Source organism: Cottoperca gobio, chromosome 10, assembly GCF_900634415.1.
Source record: "Cottoperca gobio chromosome 10, fCotGob3.1, whole genome shotgun sequence".
Classification (NCBI taxonomy): Eukaryota; Metazoa; Chordata; class Actinopteri; order Perciformes; family Bovichtidae; genus Cottoperca; species Cottoperca gobio.
Window position 1 is genome coordinate 9,339,195 of NC_041364.1, and position 20,461 is coordinate 9,359,655.

Below are 20,461 nucleotides of genomic sequence, written 5' to 3' on the forward strand. Positions count from 1 at the left end.
CCGCCCCACCCTGGTTTAACCTCTACACCCATCCATCTTACCCCTCACCCCGACCCTGTCCCTACCGCTGCTACACCTCTGTTTGGCTCCTCTGCCCTGCCACACGTGACGGGAGTGCAAACTGCGAATGGTGCCGCCTGGCGCTACCAGGCCTTCCAGGGTGTGTGTGTGTGTGTGTGTGGCAGGGGACAGGGGGCAGGCGTGGCAGAGTGGCCATGTGGCGGTAGCGGCTCTTTTCTTCTGAAGCAGTAGAGGAGCAGTAATGACTATGAGCTACAGCTGTGCCCACTGAGGCTTGCCCTACCTTGCCCTGCAGTGGCCCCTCAACCTAATCTCACCATGTTGCCCTCTGCCTCTGGCCTCTGCTACCTTGTGAGGGAAACTACAGAGAACGAAAGTCCAGTATTTTTCTCCTCTAAAATCCATGTGGGATTCCTCAAAAACGGGTCTTGTTAGGCTTTGTGGATTAGTAATACTATAGACGTTGACACAATGGTATGAGTTATAAGAGTAAAGATGATTTTTGCAAGACAATAGTTAGAATATATTTAGTCTAAGCCAAAGCTTTGTACATGTCATCCTCTGAAACATAATTACTCAGGTGACAAAATATATTCATTCACTATCTAAAGAACACAATTTACGATGAGCACAGTTGAGATTAAAGACGTTTCCCGTTGTTTTGTCTCGTTGATTAGCCTACATATTATTCTCTTGACTCGTAATTTCATCGAAAATAGAGAAAATGATTTTCAAAAGTTCTGGCATTAAGGTGACATCTTCAAAATGTCTCATGTTTTCTAATCAACAGACCAAAACAGTAATAGTTTACGATGATATAAAACAGAAAAGCGACAAATTCTTACCTTGGAAAAGGTGCAACCAGTCGATTACTTAACTTAATTGTCTGTCAACTATTTTAGGATTGAAGAAGTTGAACATTGGTGTAGATACTCTGATCTAGGTGAAAACTAAAATAAATATGATTTTGTTTTATTAGCATGTTAACACAACTAGAGTGGCAAATTGAAAAAATGAAAATGAAAGTCAAATTGATTATAAAATTAAATTCAGAGAAAGCGAAAGTGAAATTAAGTTTTAGAATTGGAAGATTCTATATCTGAAGTATGAGGACGCCACATATAGCAAAGCCCTAATATTCAAGATGGTCGACTCTTCTAGGATTTCTTTCTTTTGATCGTTTTATGCATATTTCAACATTTAATATCTTAAAGCGTTGCATTGCGGTGGCACACTGTATGTTTTTCTATATAGGAATTTCCATCTGCATAGTATGTGTGTATTCTTCCTGTGTAATCACGTGACAAAACTGTGTGACGTGTGCGTGCGACGCCATGTTGGATGATATGCAAATCAACAATTATACACTGCGCACACGATTGGCATTTTCTTTCAATCTTAGACGTTTAAATACAAAGAAAATTACGAAGCGTTGCAGCAACTCACACGTGAACGGCCGCCATCTTGGTTGTGTATATCATCCAACATGGCTGACTTACGGGTTGGGAAATAAGCGTGACGTTAAATGCACACGAATAATTTATGGATTATATTGTAACTTGTACGTGGTGTTCTTTAAGTCTGATAGGGTGTATCATGGCATTTGGACAATGACACAAAACTACAGTCAGTAATTATAGCTGTCACACTAAATCACATTAATAAATCTTATTCTGTGTCTATGTTTACATAAATCATTGCTGTATTCTCTGGTGATTCTTGAGCTGAAATTGTTAACACCAGTAGGGACGTGATTCAAACCCAGAATCAAGATAACGTGAGAGAAAGAAGGGAAAATGAATAAAAGCAGCCTCATCGTCAAAGTGGCTGTGCAGTGGAAGGGTTTGCTTGTGGTTTAAATGAGTCAGTTTTAGTGACGGCTTGAACAGGACACACCGTGTGAGTCACAGATTATGGTATGCTGCCAGTGAAAAAACACCTAACTGTAAGAAAAAACTTGCCGTGCCGGATCCAAGTGCTGTCTGTGCCTCCATGTTTCCACCTGTTGACATGAAAAAGTCATACGAGTTACCTTCTATACACTCATAGTAATGCTAGTATAAAACTCTGGCTCGCTGTCACACGCACAGATATATAAACACACAGACCTGCCTATGTTACAGGAGCCGCTGTGCTGGGAACACACCCTCAGGGACAGGAATAACAGGCCACTCCAGAGCATGAGGACATCTGAGACACAGTGGCACCATACGAGCATGATGACTCTTTAACGTCTCCTTATCTTCATCCCTAATCCGCGGCCGCTTCACCGTCAGCTACAGTTTACACTCAGCACAAGTCAAGAGTAAAAGCAGAAAATGGACTATCTTAATTCTAAATGACTAAAGTCCACTAGAAAGCCATTGAGGAAGGCCTCTAGTGTGGAGGGAGCCTCATATTGAATACGGATTGAAATTTACATGACAACTTAGGAAAAATGCTTTTTTATTACTCATTCATCCCCTAAATCACTTGGCTCCCCCCGCTCCTTTCCTCTGCCTGAGCTATTAAATCACCATCTTGACCCTGCGACCTGGGGCTGCAACCATAAAGAGCCCCCTGTGGGTCAGAGGCCTGATTGTAACATTTGAATATGAAATGGACTTGGTTGGGCCTGGAAACAGCCCCATGCACTGAGACACTGGCTGACCCCCAGGAGAGAGGCCTGCCTCAGCAGCCATGGGCCTGGAGGCTCCCTCTTCTCCCAGCGAGGATTTACTTGGACTTGAGAAGGAGGGAGATGCAGAGAGAGGGCTGAAGTCGGGGGTGGAGGGTGAAGCGGGGTAGGGGTTGAGCGAGAGCAAGGGAGAGGAGAAAGAGAGAGGGCAGACATTTGAATAAGACAAGAAGCGATTGGTGTTTGCATGACAAAGAAGCCCGCCATCTCCCCTGATTGGTGTCACAGCGCGGCACTAAAGCCATGCAGGCCCCCCCGGGGTGGGGTGATGTGTGGAGCAGAGGCATGTTTATGCATCCAAGGTGTGATATTAGGGAGGGATAGTGGGGGCCTGTCGTCAAATTTCGGGTTAAGAAGTATGTGTGCATATTCTTAAAAGGAGAAGGACTTTGCATTATTCTGACTAAAATTACAATTTCATGTGAAAATTCAAGATGTTGGTTTTTTTTTCTCAAATATTTCAAACTTTCAGAAACTTAAATAGAAGAAGCATTAAAGGATAAATCCAGTTTATTACAATTTAGGTCTTATTTTCACACTTTTGGGGGCGTCATGATAACATAGTACTCACTAAAGTAATTGCTGAGATGTTGGAAAGATGGTGAAACTGTTACGACTAAGTCCAACAGGGCAAGAAACACGAGCGTTCAGACAGGTTATAAACAAGCCAACAGTTTACACAGATTTTCAAAATCACTTACTATTTGGAGGGAAAACCAAAAGTGAATTCACCCGAAATGATGGTATTAAACTGCCATTGTGCGGACAAACTGGCCGTACACAACCGCAGTAAGTCTGGTACATAGTTTGGCTGATAATTGTGCCGTTCTCCTTTGTCAATTTATTTCCAAATAAGTTTGGGATGCAGGGAGTTTGTCTAACACTGGTAGGAATGTGTGACTTTTTTTGCCCCATCTGACTTCTTTTTCGCAATGACTCCATGTTCCCTTATCTCAACAATTAACTTGGTGAAAACTATTTTATTAAAACTGCAAAGAAAAAAGACGTAAGCTACAGAGATATATTAAATATATATAAATATAGTAAATAGAGGTATACCGCCCCGTTCTCTACCTGAACTCACAAGCCTTCTAATTATTCCAGAGAGGTGTGAAGACCATCACCCTCGCTGTCCCCTGCTGGGCTGTCAGTGGAGTCGTCAGCTACTGCAGGTGGACCTCTGGCACCAGCGAGTCCTGACCAGCCATCTCCCTCCTCCTTAACGTTTGATGGGAACAATGACAACACAAGAACAGAGACGAGAGAGGATCATATGAGTAGGCAAATCCGAGGGGCTATGAAGGGGGATTTCACAGCTCAATAAGTTTAGACAATTTGTTTACAATCCCCATTATTGCAGGCCCCTCGGGAGTAGGTGTATATAAATATTGATGCATTTCAGATATTAGCGGATAAGCTGGGAGTTTGGTCCACTGAGGAGAATGATGCAAAAGTGCGAGAAGATGTACCACAGGGGGTCAAAAGAAGAGGGATGAGGATGAAAGAAGCGCAAGTCAGAGTTAGCGAGGTCATGCGCTCTCATTTACGCACACAGGGTACACAACACACACACACACACACACACACAGGGTACACAACACACACACACACACACACACACACACACACACACACACACACACACGGGCCCCCTGCAGACAAAGCCTCCACAGGCTCATCTGGGCAGTGCTGCTGGCCCTCAGGGACACACCTCCAAGAGAGATGGCCTGACTAACTCTCCATGGCAACTAATCAATAAGTGACAGAGTCAGTCAGGACTGACCCGTAGCCCAGTGTGTTCCACCTCCCCCCATGTTCCCAGGGTTACACTCCTATAAACCACACACTCACTCACACATACATACATACAGATTGGGCTACACTAAAAAGCAAAGTGCCCCCAACCTGACCAGCACCCTCCAGGAAAACGAAATCTTTCATCCTACTTGGCATTGGACAACATACCTTTTTTTCAACATGTGCAAGTGTTTTTGTTTTGGAGGCTGTGCGCACACACTCGTGGGTACAGGTTACGGAATGACTCCTGACAATAGCAATATGATCACACCACACAAGCATTGTGTATCTGTCAATCTGTGTTCCCTCTCACTGTCCTGGACTAACACTAATCAATATCTGTGGCCTAGATGAGAGGTCTAATCTTCCCCCTTGTCACCCCCTTAAGTCCTTATTGCCCCCGACTCTGCATTGTCTTGCAGCAGTCCCAAATTCGCTCTGCTGTCCCAAGGCATAGTATATACATCAGCCCACATACACATGGCCCCAATTTTCTGGGCTTCCAAGACAGGTCAGAAGTGGGGTCAGAACTCTAGTTTGGCAAATAAAAAGCAACGCTACATGCTCCAGTGTTCATAGACAAAGTGATGTGTTCTTCAGAAAGGGACCATCTGCAGCAGACACACTTTTACACACTACAGTGTCTCGCTTGGTGCCTGAGTTTTCCTTAGAAGCAACCGTTTGTATGTAATTGCCCTTACAGGTTATTCAGGAAGAGGCCTCTTAATCCAGTTTCATTCTTGGTTGTGTGCTCATGTATATATGCGTGTGTGTGTGTGTGTGTGTGTGTGTGTGTGTGTGTGTGTGTGTGTGTGTGTGTGTGTGTGTGTGCGTGACTGTAGTTTTACTAATTTTCCTCCAACCACAATTACAAGCAAAAACAAGTTCTAGTAAACCTTAGTGGTGCTTGAACAAAAACGTCAAAAGGATCCTCGTCGGAACAACTAAACTCTCTAAACATGCAAGCTGGGCAGTGGAAAAACAGAATCCTCCCATTTCAGCCTTTCGTGTGATTTGTATTTGTTTTGTTTGGGACAAAAGAGGCGGTAATCCTGTCTCATATTTGACAAATCTCAAATTCACACACACCTGCTGTGACAAAGTAAACACACCTTCAGAGACACCTTAATGGATGACCCTCGCATTAGAACCTAAGTCAGGATAAACCCTAAAGCAGGCATGTTGACATGATGTGGTAAAGAGACATGCCCGTTCCGGATATGAATGATGAGAAGTAGTCACATCACAGCTAACGCGTGTGTGCCGTGTATACAGCGTGTACATAGGTCGAACAACATCGTGGCCACGGTGCTGCCCGATTTCAAGTCGCCCTAGTTTGTAATAATTTCACATCAATCTTTGGTTGATTCCCTGAATCTAAAAGGTTTCCACCTTGCTTTGAAACACAGGTGTCAGGTGTTTCTAATAAATCTTTCAACAGGGATCTCCTGTATCAGATCAAAGCCAAAGCTTTGGCTAATACAGGAACAACAAACCTGATCAGACATCTTTTTTTAAATGGCTTGAAACTCATTTTTTTAACTGTAATTTTCCAGCCTCCGTGAATGTTCTTCCTTATGTACCCTATAGCAGCTCAGGCGCCTAAAGGTCTATGAAACCTTAATTCAAATAATTTTCTTTCAACTGACATTAGCACAAGTAACTTGCTGCTGGGCGGATGCAGGTTCTTGAGTGGAGGCATGATTGCCTTTGAAGCGTTTCCCACTCAGCATTCCTTGTGGTTGTGTAAGGCATGGCAATCCAACCACAGCCTCCAATAATGAGCCATTTGCATCACGAAATACGTTTCTCGGTGCTCACATGCGTGCAGGCAAAGAGATGAAAATTAGGGATGTACTTAAAAGAGGAGAGGTATGAAAATGGTCAAATGTGATCTTCTAGTGTCTCCTGTGAGTGCCGTCAGTGAATGAGTGGGTGAGTGAATGGAGAGGGGATTGAGAGGACGGTGCAGTGGAGAGGGATGGCTCTCAGTGGGTCAGCCCAAAAGCCCTGACCCCAGGAGGATTTCATGCCATTTTCCCACGCAGGGAGTCGACCTGAGAGGAGCTCGTTAACAACATCTGCCCCAGTTCAGGGAGATTAACCCCCACCCCCAACCCCCGCACCTCTACACACTCACACCGCTCTGCTGTCAATCTTAGTACCTCACACGAGTCTCACCGCTCAGGACAGGCCTGTCCAGCTTGGACTCTAGGCCCCTCCAGGCTCAGCTCAAAGGGCCTCCTGGAGATCCCAGCCACAGCAAATCAATACAGGCTGACTGTCAGGTGCAATCCCAAACTGAGCTCATCCGTTACACTCAAAATATGTCGTAGGTGGTGCCTGATCTGTGCATCTGAGGAGGTTCCTGATTTGAGATTACGTAAAGACCCGAGAGTATGTTCAGGAGGAGTGTTCCCTTCTTGAAGTTGCCCATCCAGTCGAGCAGGCGCGTCAGTGACGTCACCAACGTCACCAACGTCAGTCCGTCAGCCAGATTTTTGTACTGAGTTTTCCACTCATCATGCTGACGTAAAGAGTGACACTCAAATTACACTTGTGTTGCTTTTACCACCCTATTCACATATACTCCCACAAGACATGCAACTGGCAGGGCATGTTCTGACATAATATGAGGATACACATGTGAAAAACAGGATCGACTGAAAACACGGCCTAGAGCACTGCCGCTGTTAAGCTAGAGCCTTGCATGCACTGCACACACGCATAGGTGCACCTAGATGCACAGTGGCAGAATCCACTGGGAATCCGCTGAATCCATGTTCTACAGGGCTATAATTAGGTTAGTTTTTGGAGAGGGGGTTAAACAAACAGGGGCTGTGAGGTCATAGGCAGATGGAAGTGGGATATGCCTGCACTTGCTGAGTGGGCACAGAGCTCCACATGACAGGAGAGAGAGGCCCTCCGGGCACTCAGCAGGGGGAGAGCGAGGGGGGATGGGAGTGGGGGTGGTGGGGAGCCCAACTCGGATGGCCTCACTGCCAGAACATTCAAACACAATCAATAGCCATGCACGGTGCAACCACACACCTTTCCCTCAAACAGGGCTTCACTCCTAAATCATCATTAGCCATGACACTTCTGTGGCAATCCCACAGAGAGCTGAGATTCACTGAACTGCACTGACATGTTTTAACTTTCGCATCACTTGTTAAGCAGAAGACTCAACGTTTTGGTTGAGAGTTAACACACAACTGTGTGTACTCATCAAAGGAGTCGAGCAGGTGAAAGCCATATTGAGGTTACATCATTTTCAGAGTTCGAAAAATTACTAAAAAACCATCAGTCTGTCTAGCCCACAGCAAACCCATCTGACACAGAGGAGCAGGAAGAGAAAAGCTGCTTAATCACAAAAAAATGAGTTGGAAAGTGTGATTAGGTGACGGGTGGCTGCTGGCACGCTAGAGTGACTTAAGACCCTGTCAGTGAATGCAGGGAGGTCTGGATAATCTTTCCCTCCACAAAGGTGCGTGGGGCTAATCCAGGCCGCTGTGCTGAGCTGTGGATCAAGTCTTACAGGGAGTGTGGGAAGGCCAGCAGGACTGCCACTGCTTCGGCCCTCTTGGTGGCCAGAGCTTGTTTATCCTAAATGTACACCGCTAGCAGCAGGCCGGTCCATTCCTCCACACACCTTTGCATTATTAGCGTCAGCGACAGTAAGTGTTGTTAAGGGCTTTTAACTTCACGAATGTGATGCAATTTCAGTATTATTTGTTAGAAAGTGAAAAGCACCATATGGATTATAGTTGTCCGAGTCATCACTAAATTTAAACAGAACCAACTCGCAGGTGGACACGTCGGCACAGAGCTCAGCCATTTCAAAACGTTCCAAATGTAAATGAGTACAACAAAAGTTTCTCTGCGCATATTCAGAAATGATATGAAAGACTGAATGAGACAATGTCATGTCAACATGAGAAATACTTAAGTTGAAGTGATTTATTACTTTATTTTCTAGGCCAAACAGAAAGTCACAAATGATATATACTTTGGCACATCAGCGCTGACATACAAAGTCAAGTCACAAAACTTTTCAAAACAAGTTTCAGATGGCATCTCTAAATATATTTATACATTTGATTTCTTAATACATTTGACAAATGTGAGTTCACACCACTTTTGAAATGGGAAGTGATCGGACGTGTATCTCTTTTCTGTATTTGTTTTATTTAGTTAGTTATTTTTCAAAGAGTAGAAATATTCAAACTAACTTATTTTGTTAAATATGAAAAACACATTCAAACTGACTGAAGCAGCAAAAGTGAAAACAACTTGTGGAATTAAATAATCTGTCTTTACCAAGTAAAAACTGAAATAAATGAGTGAACTGGGCAGAATGTAGGGAAGTAAAAAGTATTTGAGTAGTAGAGTAGTTTCTTTTAACTAAAAGTAATTTTAAAAAAGGGGAATAAAAGACTACCCTCATGTTGCACTAATATCATGTCCAAAACAAACAAGCCTTTAAAAAAAACCTGTACCAGAAATATCAGAAACAAATTCAATAGGCTAAGAATTATGTCAAATGTCATTTTTAAATCAATGTTTAAAACGATACACAAGCACACAAGTCCAGAAAGGCAACTTATAATTATTAATACCAAATAATGTGTATAGTAACTTGTTCATAAAAGGAAAATCTGATGTTCTCAAAGATTAAATATCACTGTATTTATTATGTATGCATTTCTTTATAAAATAAATGTTAAAATGTATCCAACCGTTTGATCTTTACAAGATTATCATTGTGAAAATAACAGATTGTTATTGAGTGTGTTTAAAGATATTTACACCTCTAAAATAATCCCTTTTCTGTACTCTGTATTTTTTTTTTAAACAACCAAAGTCATATTTCCTCACATTATACACAAAAGACAGAGTCACAAATTATGTTTCGTACAAATTTATTCAGCATTTAAGAATAGAGGATGGTCTTAAAATATGTAGAAACGTCAGTTTAAATAAACCTTTTCGTTCAGGATAATGAGTAAACATGACACTGTCAAACCATCACAGAAAATAACATTTTACAAAAACAATATTTGAACATTTTTCACGTGACAAAACATCGGGTTCACAAGCTAAAAAGAAAAGAAAAAATCTTACTATAAATAAAACTTGCGTTTGCGACCCGCACAGTCTTAACATTTCATTTAAACCTAGGTCATGAGGGGGGGGGGGAGAAAATAAAAAGAGACTACAAAATTTGGACACAGTCGAGACAAGTGACATTCTACAAATTAAGTGTAAACATTTATGAACCAACTTTCCATCCAGCTTTTCTGAAATACACCAGCCTCTCTTAATGAGGCCACATGCCTTTTCGAAGAGAGAAAATATGGCATTAATTAAAATATAGAAGTCCAATTCTTCTACATAAGTTGATTGCTTATACTTGTGATAAAAAGCCTCTTTGCAATGCGATTTACTCTGATGGGCTCAACCTTAAGTTTCGGTCCACTTCAAATTCATTTCAAATGGACAACTTAAGACATATTGAGATAAAATTGTTCGTTGTTTCTTTAGCAACCAAAAAGTTCAAGTATCCGAAGTACTTTTTTTTTTTTAAGTTTGAAGTCTTTTCTTTCTGTTGCCCTCAGATGTGGGTGAGAGGTAGCGTCCCATTGACGCCAGTCCCTGCGGTCTGATAGTGCGGATGGACGCTGTGTAACCGGCTGCTCTGCAGGGAGGAATGCTCTGCGCTTTCCCCGCCGGGAGGGCAGGTACATGCTTATCATATCCCTCAGGTCCCCCAAACACGCCCGCTGAGAGTGGGACGTGATGGCCGGCGGCGGTGAGCTGGGCTCGGTCTTGCACACGGACGCCATGGAGCTCAGTCCCATGGCGCTGGAGGTCTGCTGCGTGTACGCTGGAGACATGCTGTACGTGGAAGCCGCGTTCATGTAGGTCTGCGCCGAGGACATCATCGGGTACTGGAGACCTGCCATCTCGTATCGGTGCATCTGCTGGATCTGGGGGCTGTTCATGCTGTGATGCTGAGGGTAGGCCAACTGGTCCTGCATGAGGGAATACGCACTGTTCGTCCAGCCGTTCATGTGCGCATAACCGTCCATCCGCTGCCCCACCGACACAGAGTTGTTGACGACGTTGGCTCCTGGCGCCAACAGTCCCCCGGGCAAAGAATACTTGTCTTTCTTGAGCAAGGTCTTGGTCTTCCTGCGGGGACGGTATTTATAATCCGGATGCTCCTTCATGTGCATAGCGCGTAGACGCTTGGCCTCGTCGATGAATGGCCTCTTTTCAGCGTCGGTCAGAAGTTTCCAGTCAGCACCAAGCCGCTTGCTGATTTCAGAGTTGTGCATTTTGGGGTTTTCTTGAGCCATCTTCCTCCGCTGTCCCCGGGACCAGACCATGAAGGCGTTCATCGGGCGCTTCACGCGCTCCTGGTCGTTGGCACTGTTGTTCTTAGCGCCCGGCACCGAGCCCGAGTTGGACTGCGGGAGCGGGGTCTTGAGCTCGGTTTCCATCATGTTATACATTCTGGCGGCTTTTAGTGTTCACTCACAGGCACATAAAAAAAAGTTCACAAAACAGCGCCAAAAGTCAAAGAGGTAGAGGTACTGACCAGTCTCATAAGAAGATGGAAAAAAGTTGTGCCCAAAGAGGCAAATGTGTCTGCAGGTGCTTCTGGTTTCTCTCCGCTCACAGCTGCTCTGTCCCGCACGGCTCTCAAACAGAAGTCTGTAAACTTGTTCGCCAAGCTCATCTGTTAATAGGCCTTGTGGCGGAACCATGTGATGTGGATTGACAGCATGACAATGAGGGGCAGGCGACCAATCAGCGCGCAGCTCCCATATCCCCCGCGTAACCAACCGGAGCACCCAGTGTGGTGTTTTGGTTAGGAGGAGGAGGAGGGAGAGGTAAAGTTTTAAAAAAACATCAACCTGAGCTCAAAATGTTAGAGATTTACAACCTTTATAATGTGAGTTTGAAGATGAGAAGTTCAAGGAAAACGCTGCCGATTTATTTTTGTTACCGAGTGGCTGTTTTTGGAACAAATTGCATCGAAGAAAGGTTATTTGGCAAAGCTTTCTTTTTATACACTTGGGACTCAGCTGAATAAATCTGAAAGAGTCAAACATGCAACAACAAAGTTTAAAGACATGTAGAACCATGTAGAATATACCTTATATAAAACGAAAAGGAGTATAGGCTATATATATATATATACAGTACGTGCTACAGGGAAACAAGTCTTAAGGGATCAATGTCAATACATTAATTACAGAGGCGAATCCCAACAGGCTAAAACCCACCGAAAATGAGTGCAAATACTTCAAGTAAAAAGTGTAATATCTTAATTAAATGTGCCCTTGGCAGAGAAAAATCATTTCATCTACCTGCTGTCAAAGCATGCCTTTGTTACTTTAATCACAATTTCACACAATATATATATATATAGCCAACATAAAGAAAAACCTTGGTCTTATTTTTGGGTTTTGACAGCACCGAAATCTCAAAAATAAGAACACGGGTTTTTATATATATATATATATATATATATGTTTAGGTTTTATTTGTAAATGAAATGTTTCATGGGAATATCTTTGGTCCACCTGCTCGGAAGTTAGTTTCTTTCCTCAGGAGTTTCAGTCTGCTCCGACGCTGAATGAATTCATTTTAACCTGCCGAGGGGCTTTAAATCATTAAATGTCCTTCCAATCTCATGTAACTCGTGTGGAGAAATATTATCAAAGTGTAAATGTACGGAAATTAAACAGAATAAGGCTGATTAGGCACTATTATAAATAAAATAATTATTCGATCTCTTTTTTTTTTAAAAGCAATTAATAATAATATTATTATCCTATAAATGTACCTTACCATGTTGGACCTAAAATCGGACATTAATAGCATATTTAAAATGAAATACATGGCACGTTAATGTGGATGTTTCTGCAGCGTTAAGGTACCCACAATGCAAAACTTTAATACATCAACGACCTCTTGTGGAGGGGACAGGCCATCTCTTTATTCCCTGAGGAAAAGTTTTAGTTTGGGACTCTGCCTCTACAGACAGCTCGCTCCGTCATGTGAGTGTCAGCAACTGTTTGCTGACTTGTTTTCTCTCTGCAGTGTTAATGGTTATTAAAATGATTACCGTGGAGTGGCTTTCATTTGCATGTGTCTCCTTACAAACGACCTGAAACGCCGCTGAAACCAACAGCCCAACAGGGCAACGCTCACACCTGCTAATGATAATGAGCGAATCGCCCATCGAAAACGACTATTAACACCTCAGTATTTAGAAGAGCTCTGCAGGGATCATTCAGGTATGTGCATTTTAGAGCGCGTCACCTCCCGGAGCTTTAAAAATCTCCAAAGTACACCTCATGCATTTTATTATAGATGCAGAGCACCTGAGGGACCGGAGCGTACAGGTTTTTTTTTGTTTGTTTTTAATGCATCACCGTTGTAGAGAGCAAATATTAAAATGTAAAAACCAGAGTCTGTTGAGGGAAATCACGTATTTAGTTGAAAAGACTGATCTGATTTAAGGGTTTAATGAGGTGCTTCTATTAAATGATCAATGAACCGATAACATCTGTCAGCTCTTATTTCTTCCGAATAATGAATGAAAGTTTCCGTTTTCAAAATAAAACAACAAAATAAAAATTAAATATTTTTTAAAAAGCATAGAAAATGCAATTTGCAAGCCATTATAAAACATACATTCATAAACGTTACATAAAAGCAGGCATACAGAAAAAAAGTATGACTTTTCAAATGAGACTAAATACAGAAACAAATGTGTGTTATCTTACAGGGACGGAAAGCCTGGAGTCTCTCAGCCATATAGTTGTAGTAAATCAGCTGAAAAGAGACATCACTTCATGAATTTAATTTTCGCGTTCAATGGGGCGTTGCAAACAGAGCAAGAGCAATAAAACTAACGTCCAATTAGCAGCCATCTATTCTCAGGGACCAGTTATTTGTTTATCTGGGCAGATCTCAATACTGATCCGCTTGTAATCTTCTTATGGAAATTGACCGGTACCAGAGAGAGATAGAGAAAGAAAGAAAAAAAAAAGAAAAAACAGGAGTAACCCGGAGTTTGGTAATGAGGGCCTCTGTGCAGCTAATTTCCTAATTAAGGAACGGAGGACCACCAGCACAGTCTGCTCTGATTCAGAATCAACAAGCCTGACAGCCCAAAGGGACTCTCAGGGCGCGCGGCTGCAGGGTCCCACTGTTGAATGTTAGGAAATATGTCCTGATGCGAGGATATAACCAGCTCGATTGATGATTTAAGGTCTAGAAAAAAATGGATGAATTGCGCAAGTAATTTTAATCTCAAACCATCGATTTAAGAGGAGGAATCTATTTATTTGTTTGTAGTTTTCGTTACAATGAAGATGTATTCCAATTATTAAAAGTAAGAATGTTGTTTATATGTCATATTTATTAACACAGTATTCAATCTGGTGGCTAAATTTGGCAAAGAATAAAAGTGTTTGTCTAAGAATAGTTCTAATTATGGCCTTTGGGCCTAACAAACTAAACAAAACAAAAATGTAAGTTGTATTTGCAAAGAGCTTTAAGGGAATTAAAATCCATTGAGGTCGACACAAAACCACATTAATCCCACCTTTGAAAACAGTTGGGCTCTCTGCATGTCCGCATCCTTTGCTCTGCTGTCAATGGAGCTTTATGGTCAGACAATTTGAATTAATGACGGACAAAATACGCTCAACTTTAATATTATACGTCCAGACACAGGCGCTGCATGTCGACCATTCAGCTGCAAGTAAGTAACTGATAATAGATTGTAATTTATTGCTTTTTTATTGCCTTTGTATCGTTATAGGCTGCTTTTACACGTTTTTTGTTTTTATCTTATTTGTTCACGATTCCCAAATAGGACAGATATATATTTTTTCATAATCGAAAGTCGCATTTCAAACTCACAATACAAACAACGTTATTTTTACGTGTCCATTTTAAACTCCACGACTTCCAGAATCAATAACTTTTTTTTGTTTCAGCTCAGTGACTGCGGACAAGGCCTTTGAGAAACAGTAATTAACAAAGAATGGGTTTTCAATTACAGCCACAACGGAGACTGTCTCATTAAAATTTGCATGATTTTTGGACCAGGAATGCAAATGAAGATGCAATTTACGCACGGTCTGCTGTTCCTATTGTGCCGGCGTGAATGGTTGCGTCCTCTCAGTTCAACACAGGTAAAATAATATTCACGGGTCATTTAAAGGAATAAAAGTGATGCTATTATCACCTCTTTAATTCACAAAGAAGGGCTAGTATTCCTGATGGTAATTTGACTTATTTGACCCAAAAATACTTAACAAAAATAGCTTATAACGTTTAATGCCTGTGTGTAATGCAGAGTCATTGCTGAGGAAACATTTACACTCTGTCGGTCTTAGTTATTCTTTTGAAACCCGTTTGAACTGATATTAACACATTTTTAATCATGGTTCATTAAATTATGTCAGGAAATTCTTACTAAAGATTCTAAAAATAAATCTAAAAGGCTTCAAATCTGTTTTTTTATTCCTGGATGCTGCTTTGGAAAATTCAGAAATTAATATTATAAGGTAGTCTAGCAACAGGTATCATAAAACCGAATTTATATTTCTTACTGATAGCATCTTAAGAGTCTCTACAAGGTTAGAAACAGGAGCTTCACCTAGAGGGAGTTTTATTTCACTCTGAAACATTATTCAAATACAACCTTTCTCAGAAAATAACAATATAAAAATATTTTTGTCCTGTTTGATTGAAAACTCCTCCGAGAAAAACTCTCTATGAGAAAGACACAACAAATTAAAACAGCTGAAGAAAGACCTGAAGGGTGTTTTTTCCCCCATTTAATCAAGTTTCTTTAATTAAATATTAATATTCAAGAAATATGTGCAAATTGGGTCCAGATGAAACATGGCTAAATCTGTTAAAGATGGTGTTTAGACTCTTGTATGTGTTCACTGCTGCCTGACAGCTAAGTCTACTGTATGTGCACCAGGACAGAGACTAATTAAAAAGATCTGGTATTGATCTTCAAGAAAAATGAGAAGTACTGTCATCACTGTTCCTCGATTGTCTCCACGTACACAGCTGTGTATGGAGCTTAAGTCCTCACGAGGGAGAATGGGACAGGATGAAGCGGGCAGATTAGTAAACTCACCACATGTTGGGATGCAACCCCCGGACGATCATCCCTTACTGTGGAGCTCCGTACATTAAGGTGGACGGACTCACTCAAACCTTCAAAAGAAAACACAACATACACTCAGATGCATTTGATTTTCAGGAGAGCTTTAGTGGAGTGTTGCAAGTCTGTCAGGAGGACTTTGAGGGCTAATGGAGAACGCTGCCGTTTTTGCCTCCACTGTAGCAGAGCAATTTGTGTTTGCATTGTGTTGGAGGGAGAGTGAAGCCCAGAAGTGATATGTCCGCAACCTTGTTCTGCCCTGAGGAATGTCACCGTCTTACTTATTGATCTCAGCTTGTAAGACAACATGCAAAAAGCTGTTTTGCCTCCTGTAGCTGCCTGTGAAGAATGCTTCAAACTTTAGCCTCTTTTTTTTCTCCTCGGCAGGCCAAGCATGTCCTTCCTCATTATGTTCTTGTGTGAGCAAGGCCAAGGCTGCTGACACAGACCCAGTGTAATCTCTTTAACCCGCCACTGTCATGAGCAGACAAGGCGTGACCACCCAACGCTCTGCTCCATCTCACTTAGCCAAGGGAATAGTTTTTCACTTCATCACCTCACCCTCTTTGGGTTGTAGCTGCTTATCATTTTAGGGATGCACATTTCAAACATATTTTATCAAGTACGCTCGACACATAAGTGCATGCAAAATTGCACCCACTGCTGGGGTTAATCATTGTTACAAGACCACTTAATATAATCTTGTGCAGCAGTGTGCAGTTAAAAATTCATATACTCACTGACCCTTGGAGTTCCCATAATTGACACAAGCAATTTTTGCTGTGGTTATTGACTAATGAAGCTCAAAGCAAATGAAATTATATCACAGGAGAGGACATCGGTGGAAGCATTCTTAAATGAATACACAATGATTATTAGCTCCTTGAAGTCATTTCGGAGACAAAGACTCTTTACGTTTACTTAGCAGATTAGGAGGAACACTCATATTAAAACATTTGGTATATGATGCGTTAAATGAAAAATAAAATACTAAATTACTGTGAATTATAAGCTCTTATCCATTGAAAGCTAATTTCAATTCAGTTTAAATTAAGCAGAAAATTTCAATAAATATGGTTTTGCTTCTGAGCCACTGGGCGAGGCTGGATTAAGCCATCTAATGCGCAACATGATCACTTGTGTGTTTGCTCAGGAACAAAGTCTGCTGCCTAAACTTCCTCAGCTCACACTTGAACCTCTAATCTTTGCAATCTTTATTTATCCTATAGAGACGTCATATAACATCTAATTTGCTGGTTTCAAGAGGTTGCTACGCGTTCGTTTTCAGAATGAGATGCACTCTGAATAATACCAAATGCTGTAAACGTGCAACAAAAGAGAACTTAAATTAGACCTCCGGATGCTTTTTCTTTTTTTGCTGCGGCATTAAAGTTATGATCAGTCTGTCAGCAAGCAGATGCCTGCAGGCTGTGAATGGCATTATCAAGCACCTCTATATGAAGATCATTTTAAATACTGTTATTGCCTGACTGGCTAATTACAGCACTCATTATTTTCCATGTATCTTTTGAATCATTGCCATGTTCAGTTTTTCCCAAAACAATGGAAACTTTCTCCGTTTTTTGTTTGGAAGAAAGTGCTGAATCGCCACTTTTTGCTTTGCGCCATGCCCAAGCAAGCAGCCCTCTTTTGTTTTAGGCTTAATTGAGATCCCACTAATCTAGCCTCTTTTTAAAAAATGAAACAGTCCCTTTGTCAAGCCTTCATTAGTTTAAGATAATATTGTGAGAATGCACAATTAATTTGCAGTGTAACTTTAATTAATTAAATCCACCCAATTTTGTAATATGATTAATGCCACCAAGTTGTTATCTGTATTCTCCTCCAAAATGAATATGTAACAGCGATACGGCGCATTAATTGCAGAAATTGGGGCTTTTAAGAAGCCAAAACTAGGTTAGGTAATTATAAGAGGTAATTTATTAAACCTTAAATAAAGAAACAAACAAGCATAAATTGATATATTAATCATGAGTACCATTGTGTGTAATCTGGCTGTGAGTTGGGAGAAAATGACAAATCTTTGTTGCGTGCAGAGCACTTGATAAAACAGATAGTGGTCATAAATTTAGTCCCAGTCAAGGTCTCATTAAAGGAGGCATAATTTAATTAAGAGTTAGCCATCGCCCTCTAAATATATTAATTACCTTCAGCATGACGAGATGAGCGCGGTGATTGTTGCGTATTTCATTAGAGTCTTCTGGGAGAAGACCAAACTAAGGTGGGAAGCTGACTGTGTTGACAACATAATGGATGAGCTGGTCTGAGATGAATTTGGTCACCTTGCCTTGGGTTGAGCTCAGAGGAGGTGAGACAGAGGACAGCGCAGGTCCTCGAGAAGGTAGGAGGTGTCCACTCCGTTTACTGGGACGGGGAACTTTCGGAGCGTTCAGGTGAGTGTTTGGAAAAGAGTTTGGCAAGTCTGCATCGCGCTGAAATTATTTGTTTTACCACATCAAACGATTATTATATGGACGAACATGTGGCTGAATTATAATGCGAGCGTGTTAAAATGTGAGAGTTGGTTCGGGATAAAGAATCAACATTCATCACTGTTTGTACTAATTCTCATTAAATGACATGCTGGAGCTGAAACTGCGACAATAATATAATAATACGTTTTCTGTTTGACTGAACTGTATTTATACCCGTAATGGTTTTTTTAGTGACATACCTCTCTTGTTGCTATAACATCTCAAAAGGAAAATGTTAAATGTCAAAATTAAAGATGTGAAAGCAGAAAAATGACAGTAAAAATCATTATTGTGCTTATTCTTTTAAGTAGCTGCTAAACTAAGAGCCTCTCAGCAGCTCCATCCAATGCCGTGCACTTATAATGCTTCACTTTTACATTTCGCTTATATCAACTTTTCGCTTTTCACTAACACAGATAACAAAGAAGTACACCTTGGTATGCCACCTATTTGTACACACACACACACACACACACACACACACACACACACACCAGAGGAGTGCAGAGGCGACGGCTCATTGCCCCACAGACTGATATATCAATGAAACATACAAGATGTTGCCGCTGCATTGGAGCGATTTCCAGCCTCTCTCCTCTCCTGGCTGACAGCAGCACAAAGAGCCTAAGCTACCATTATCTGGGAGCAAGCTCTCATTCTTGCTTTCATCTTTCTCTTCACTTACACAAACATAGATGTACGTGCTTGTGCAAACACACGGAGCTCAGCATAAAGTCGCCGATGCCTCCAGTGTGCATATCAGACGGGACAAACCTGTGGTATTGTAGTGGGGTTTGAACATTGTTAAAGTGTCAAAATGGTTGTCGACTGTATGGCGTTGGCATATGAGAGAAGTGTAGCAGGATCAGTATTATTGCAACAGGACAGAAGAGTTGTGACATATCACATTAGTGATTAAGATCCTCAAACTTCATTCTTCTGTGGGGGTTGTTTCCATAACATCTCAACCAACAGATGAACAGGTGAAGAAATAAGTGTCCAGGTAAAGTCAGACAATGTTTTAACAATATATGCCTGAGCAGAGACAGTAAACACACAGCTCCTTGCACCATCTCCCTTGAACGCCCCCTCCCTCTTCTCTCCTCTCTATACTACCAACCTCCTCCCACTCTGGCCAGAAAATTGAGGACACTCACCAAGGTCTGACTGGTCCCAAAGCTGCTGCTGCTGCTGCTGCTGCTTCCCAATCCCTCTGTAAGACACACCTTCAACAGCTGGCTGTCAGCAGGGCCAGGAGCAGGACCATGGCCTGGAAGATAGCGGTGACATCCACAGCCCAGAGACTCACCCCAGACTCCAACCACATTCACACGGCAGCACCACAACCATGGCAGCTCCCTGCAGCAGAGAAATATATAAAGAGCAAGAGAGCCGGGCAGTCACTGGTGTGGTAGTGCACACTGCAGCTGAGCTCTCCCTGCTCTGGGACCCATCTCATTCAGCCAAGATTGCTTCATACAAAAGTTGACAATGCACCAGTGAAAGCCATTGTTGATATTCAACATTTTTTAAATAGCTGAGCAGAATAGACAACATGGCAGGCTGCAAAACTTGGCAAGGGAAACTGACCTGGAGCTTCCCGTTTGAAAGGGTTGCCACGCTGGGTGAGAGGAGAGAGGGCTATTGTGTTAAAAAATGAAAAAAAAAAAAAAAAAAGGAGAGGGAGAGCTGGTGTGAAAGAGCTCAAAAAACAAAACATTCTCCCATCCCGAGAGAGCAGAGTACAATGCTTTCTGTGCAGCACCTCACACGGTCACAAGCATATACGCATTACTAAGAAACGGCCTCACAAGGAAATCAATGCAATCAGATCCATTTAAAAAAAAGGATATTATATTTCTGACTCTTGAACTGAACGAGGAAGCTCCAACCGCACACAACACTCCGGTATAAATAAACCTGAGAACACTTGTGGTGTCAATCCCAACAGTAAAACATTGCTAAAGTCAAAAACTGTTATTCGCTCTGTGTGCACTTCATCCAGAGGAATGTCTTCCAGAGGGCCGTCTATTTCCAGAATGTTGCACAGATGAAGACGATACTGCCTGACGCCGTTAATGGTGTTCGGTTTCCGTCATTGTCACGCTGACAAGCGTGCAGATTGATATGGATATTTAAGAAGCCTTTAAGGCTTCCATATGTCAGAGCATCACAGGGCCGCTCGTGCCTCAGAAGATATCAAAACATCTAATGTAATGTGTGTGTGTGTGTGTGTGTGCGCGTGTGCGCGTGCGTGTG

The 20,461-nt window shown here is 41.9% G+C and overlaps 1 protein-coding gene and 1 long non-coding RNA gene across 2 annotated transcripts; both read right to left on the reverse strand.

Moving 5' to 3' along the window:
• Window positions 1–1,988: 1,988 nt before the first annotated feature.
• LOC115014415 (uncharacterized) lies at window positions 1,989–20,059 on the reverse strand. The gene is made up of 4 exons (XR_003832903.1): window positions 19,360–20,059; window positions 3,773–3,916; window positions 2,130–2,211; window positions 1,989–2,023 (listed from the first exon to the last, which is right to left on the reverse strand). It is a non-coding gene; the product is annotated as an uncharacterized LOC115014415 (long non-coding RNA).
• Window positions 9,401–11,260, reverse strand: sox3 (SRY-box transcription factor 3). The gene is given in 2 exon segments (XM_029441236.1): window positions 9,401–10,229; window positions 10,231–11,260. Coding segments are annotated over 2 exon segments (903 nt in total). The 5' UTR covers window positions 11,014–11,260; the 3' UTR covers window positions 9,401–10,109.
• Window positions 20,060–20,461: the final 402 nt, after the last annotated feature.